Raw genomic sequence first — 4995 nt, forward strand, 5'->3', positions numbered from 1 at the left:
TTGTGGAAACTCTTTTGGATAAGACCGTCTATCTTTCTGTGGCTCTCTAATATGATCCACTGTTATGTGGATCAATGTTGTGTCCTTCATGGGGGTGGATTTTGTAGAGCACATTCTTATGTCATTTTGCTAGGTGTTTTTTGGACCTCTTTCAATCAAAACTGAGTTTTAATTTTTCATACATGCATGATTGAACTAATAGAAACTGATTAAAGGAGGGAAAACAAAGTGGTAGGTAGTTTTCAACCGGTATTGTTTCTGTTACTATTATCTCTCTTTGGTTCCTTTGGAAGAACATGAATGAAACCTAAGTTTAACAACCGTCAATCTGACCCACTTTCCATCTGATTCCAAGTGTACTTCATTCTCAAATATAATGATCACCGAAACCAAGCCCAACTCCCTGAGGACAGCTCTCTTCTTCTTCCTCCACTACCACAACATATTCCTAACACTCACATTCTTGCTTTTTGGTTTTATGGCTCTTTTACTAACTCTAATGTTAATGCTAGAACTGGTTTTTGTTTTGTAAACCAGAAGGGCTTCAACATATGTGATGGCACCAGTAGACATCAAGCTTCGAGCCCTCTCCAAGTTGAGATCTGGGCCATTTGGGATGCTTCAAACTTGGAAGCTCAGCCAAATTTCACAGCCAATTCTGATTCATTAGAGGCTGTACTGATTTGTAATAGATGTAAGCTTATTCCTCCTTGCTAGTTGCACAGTATCTGTTCTAATACCTTCAAGTTGGCTGAGTGTGCCAATATTTTGAGTTTTGAACATGTTAACAGGTAAAACAACTCTATCGCTCACAATTTTGCCAATCAAGCAATGTCTTTTTGGCCAATTTTATACTTTTGGGATTGATGATGTCCAGTTATTTAATTGAAAGTTCATCTGATTTTCTTTTTAATAAAAAAGAAATCAATGCACCTGGGAAGTAGTTAGCCAATACATTGTTTAATTTAATGCTAAAGAAGGAGACCGATTTGGGGATCTATGAACATTAACATGTTATACAAACTCTTGAGAATATGCTTTGATTTTTCTTAATACAAGTTGAATTTTATGTGTTATAAAAAAACATATAATTCATCCCTATCTCTGATTAAATATTTTGGCTAATAATTTGATTAAAAAATTTTGATTTTGGAGAAGTGAACGTGTGTGTGTGTGTGTGTATATATATATATATATATATATATATATATATATATATATATATATATATATATATATATATATATATATTTATTTATTTATTTATATTTATATTTATATTTATATTCCAAACCAAACACTACATTCCACCTGATATCCTCTCCCTCAGCCTCACCGACAAGCCTCCCTGCATTCTCATCGCCATCAGCAACTGGTGCCGCCCGCTCGCCTCCACCACCGTCATGTCGAACCTCTCCAAGATGCTCGCTGCCACCACCTTCATCTGGATATAGGCCATGTCCTTCCCCAGGCACGTCCTCGGACCCGTGTGAAACACTGGGAAGACCGACGAGCTCTTGGGCTGGAACACTCCCTCCTCGTCCAGCCACCTCTCCGGCATGAACTCCCTGCAGTCCGGACCCCATATCGCCTCCCTCCTCCCCATGGCGTACGCGTTGTACATCAGAATCCAACCCCTGCGCATCCGATGCCCGTCCGGTAACTCATCCTCCTCCAGGCAGTCCCTTGGCACCATGGGCACCGGCGGGTACAGCCGCAGCGACTCCGATATGGCTGCATGGAGATAGTTCATCTCCTTCAGTTCCTCCATCGTGAACGCCAGCTTGCCACCGTTTTCTTCGGGTTGTCGAGTTCGGATCCGTTTGGTTTCTTCTCTTATCTTGGCCACCACGTCCGGCCGCGAGGAGAGTATCCAGAAGAACCAGGTGAGCGCCGCGGGTGTCGTGTCGCGCCCTGCGAGCACAAAGCTGATGAGGTTGTCGTGAACGAACTCGTCCGAATTGGCGCCGTCAGCCGTGAACCGGGAGAGGAGGTCTTGGCCGCTGGTCGGCCGGTTTCCTCGCGACTGCATGCATCTATCGACGAATCCATGGACGATCTTCATGGCCTCCTGCAGTCGTCGCTCTGATCCGACGTGGAGCCACTTCTTGATCCTCCAAACGAGCGGGAAAGGCTGCTTCGCCCGCTCGACGCAGAGACTCGTGGCTTCCTCGAACGCGTGAAAGAACCGCTTCCCCTCCTCTGCTCCCTCACCGCCTAGGCACATGGTGTCCTCGTCGAACGCTAGGCTGCAGGTGTTGTCGAACGCGAAGCGCTCGAGCACGTCCTGGAGGTCGATGACCTCGCCACTTCGGCTTGCTCTCGTCAGCAGTGGGACCAACCGCGCGAGGAGCTCGTGGCAGACTTTCTCATGGATGAAGGTCCGGAGGGATCTGGTGCCGAACTCGTGGCTGGCAGCCTTGCGTTGGAGGCGCCACTCCTCGCCGTTGGTGGTCGCAACGCCGCGGCCAAGGCAGTCGCGAATGGCCAAGATGATGGGTTCACTCTTGGGGTAGTTGGCGAAGCGGACCTTGGAGACGTGCTCCACGTTGGCGGGGTTGGCGGTGAAGACGAAAGGGGCGACCGTGACGGTGCCGGTGGGGGAGGTCGGGATGAGGTCCGTCGTCCACTCCAGAATGCGGTGGCTGTTCTTGACTAGATGAGGAAGATTACCCACAACGGGGTAACTCTTGAGGGCGGCGAGGTTGGCCGGAGCACCGCGTGGGGAGCGTTGCTTGAAGAAGAGAAAAAAGGCGGAGCACAGGAAGGATATGAGGAGGAGGAGAGAAGAGGCGGAAGAAATCTCCATTGCAGATTCCTCTTGGTCGCAAGTGAGAAGAGGATAGCTCGTAGACCGGGATGCAACGACGCTTATAAAATAGATATCACTGTGCATCACAGCCTGCGATCCTTGTGTTAAGCTACTTAATGGATTATCCGAGTCTTTATCACTAAATAAGAGCCACATCACTCTTTGGAAACGTTAACTATATAATATTTGAGGAACAAATTGACCTTCTCAGTTCTTATTCAATTAAAAAAATAGCTTGAATAAACAGAAAACTATATATATATATATATATATATATATATATATATATATATATATAATTCCCTGAAACGAGAATCTCTTTAAAATTGAAAACCTGCTGGCTTTAGCAAGTTAAATATTTAAGTTGAAACTCTAATTATTCTATAAATAAACGCATAATTCTAAAACATCCATGGCATCTTAGATTTTTTTATTTATTTTGTATGCTTTTTTGGAGAGATGTTAATGACAATGGTAGATGTGTAGAGATGCTGTGATAAAATTTATAATGGGGATCATTATATTCCTATAATTTATAAGAATATATTTATATTTATAAAGTAAATAAAAATATATTATTTAATTATTAATTTGATGGTGATGTATTGGACTCAATTATGACAGGTTGAAGATTCGAAATTTTATTTAATAATTTTTTTTGAAGATGTCATTTAAGTTAACTAGTAAAAAGTTTCAACTTTTTAAGAATGTCCCATGATCTTAAAAAAAATAAATTAAAATATATATATATATATATATTTATATATTTAGTTAGGTTATGTAGTGAGTTCTTAGAATTGGACAAAATAATTAATGAAAGTAAACGGTAAGAGTTGAAATGTATCGTTTGAACATTACTGATGTCAGGCTGTAAACAAATATGAATTGACAAGTATGTACATTAAAATAAATGGACCAACATGTGAGTAGCTCATATAAAGTCAACATCCAGCTACCCTAATGTTTCTTAAAACATTGAATCTTACCAAATATTTGTCTTTATGTAACTATTTGATTGTCTGGTCCAGCAGCTCAGACCAATTGTTTTATGCACAATCTCCATGCATGATAACTATATTATAATTCTTTGAACAACATTCTGCCAACTATGTTGCTGGCACAGCTACATTGCTGTCATTTGAATAGTTGCTGGGGTATGGAGTCCTAATTTCATATATAATCTCCATGTATAAGTCCAATGCCAGAGCATAAAATAGTAGTTTTGGCATTCTTAGACTTTTCTCCCAGAGGTTGTCATTAGTTTCATCCCTCCTCCTGATAAGTGATTTTGAGGTGTAGTAAAGAAGAGAACATATTGATGTACAATAATCAATCGGCCAATCATATAAAAAGAAATCTAAGCTTCGATGAGTTAATTGATAATGAGCGAGAGACCAAGCTAAATCATGTCATTTGAAAGACTTGAGGTGGTAACATAGAGCAGAAACAAAACAAGAGAGGGAGATGGGTCAGAGGGCATAGAAGCAAGAGAGAACGGGAAATGGTAAGTGAGTCACAATAGAGAGAAGACAACTATGAGAAAGGATGATAATGATACAGGAAGATGAGAAAATGGGAAGGCCTTGATGAATGTAGTCCAATGACATAACTTTCATATGGCCATGATAAGGTATTGGAACGGATGTCAGAGGACCAATGACATAACTTTCATATGTCCACATGTTCGTTTTATCATGTCAAATAACAAATAAAAATATAATATAAACTATATCAAAGACAATACATGTCTAAACAATAAAAATTATCGTGTTGGCAAGGTATATATAACAAATTAGGATTTGATTCATGATATGATCTTAATGTCTAACAGATATTTTTAGAACTATTTTCATTATATAAAATATCTTTATATTTACAAAAAAAAATCAGTTGATTTGATTTAATTCAGTATCGTCGTTCAATTCTTCGATCCAACCACTAAAATGAACTTTTTTATTTTTTTTCAATCGAAGCAATAGATCGACCAATTTAATCTGGCTTGATAATTTTGATTACCTTAACAAAATGAAAGTAACAATACTGAGACTTGGCATCTGGGACAACAAGAATCTTCTCAGAATAGTTTCCACAAGAAAGCTTTACGTTCCTTGCAAGACTTGACAACACCTAAAGTTGCTGAGTTTTGGACTTCATTACCTCCACACTCCCTCACAAGCTATATA

At 40.2% G+C, this 4995-nt stretch overlaps 1 protein-coding gene across 1 annotated transcript; it reads right to left on the reverse strand.

Annotated features, from left to right (window-relative positions):
- Positions 1–1266: 1266 nt before the first annotated feature.
- LOC135649487 (cytochrome P450 CYP94D108-like) lies at positions 1267–2892 on the reverse strand. The gene has a single exon (XM_065167882.1). It carries the CDS (start codon positions 2807–2809, stop codon positions 1301–1303), a length of 1509 nt encoding a protein of 502 aa, XP_065023954.1. The 5' UTR covers positions 2810–2892; the 3' UTR covers positions 1267–1300.
- Between the last annotated feature and the right edge of the window lie 2103 nt (positions 2893–4995).

Source organism: Musa acuminata, chromosome BXJ3-9 (assembly GCF_036884655.1).
Source record: "Musa acuminata AAA Group cultivar baxijiao chromosome BXJ3-9, Cavendish_Baxijiao_AAA, whole genome shotgun sequence".
Lineage (NCBI taxonomy): Eukaryota > Viridiplantae > Streptophyta > Magnoliopsida > Zingiberales > Musaceae > Musa > Musa acuminata.

Coding starts and splice junctions, on each gene's coding strand:
- LOC135649487 (XM_065167882.1), bottom strand. CDS start 2,809: ATGGAGATTTCTTCCGCCTCTTCTCTCCTCCTCCTCATATCCTTCCTG.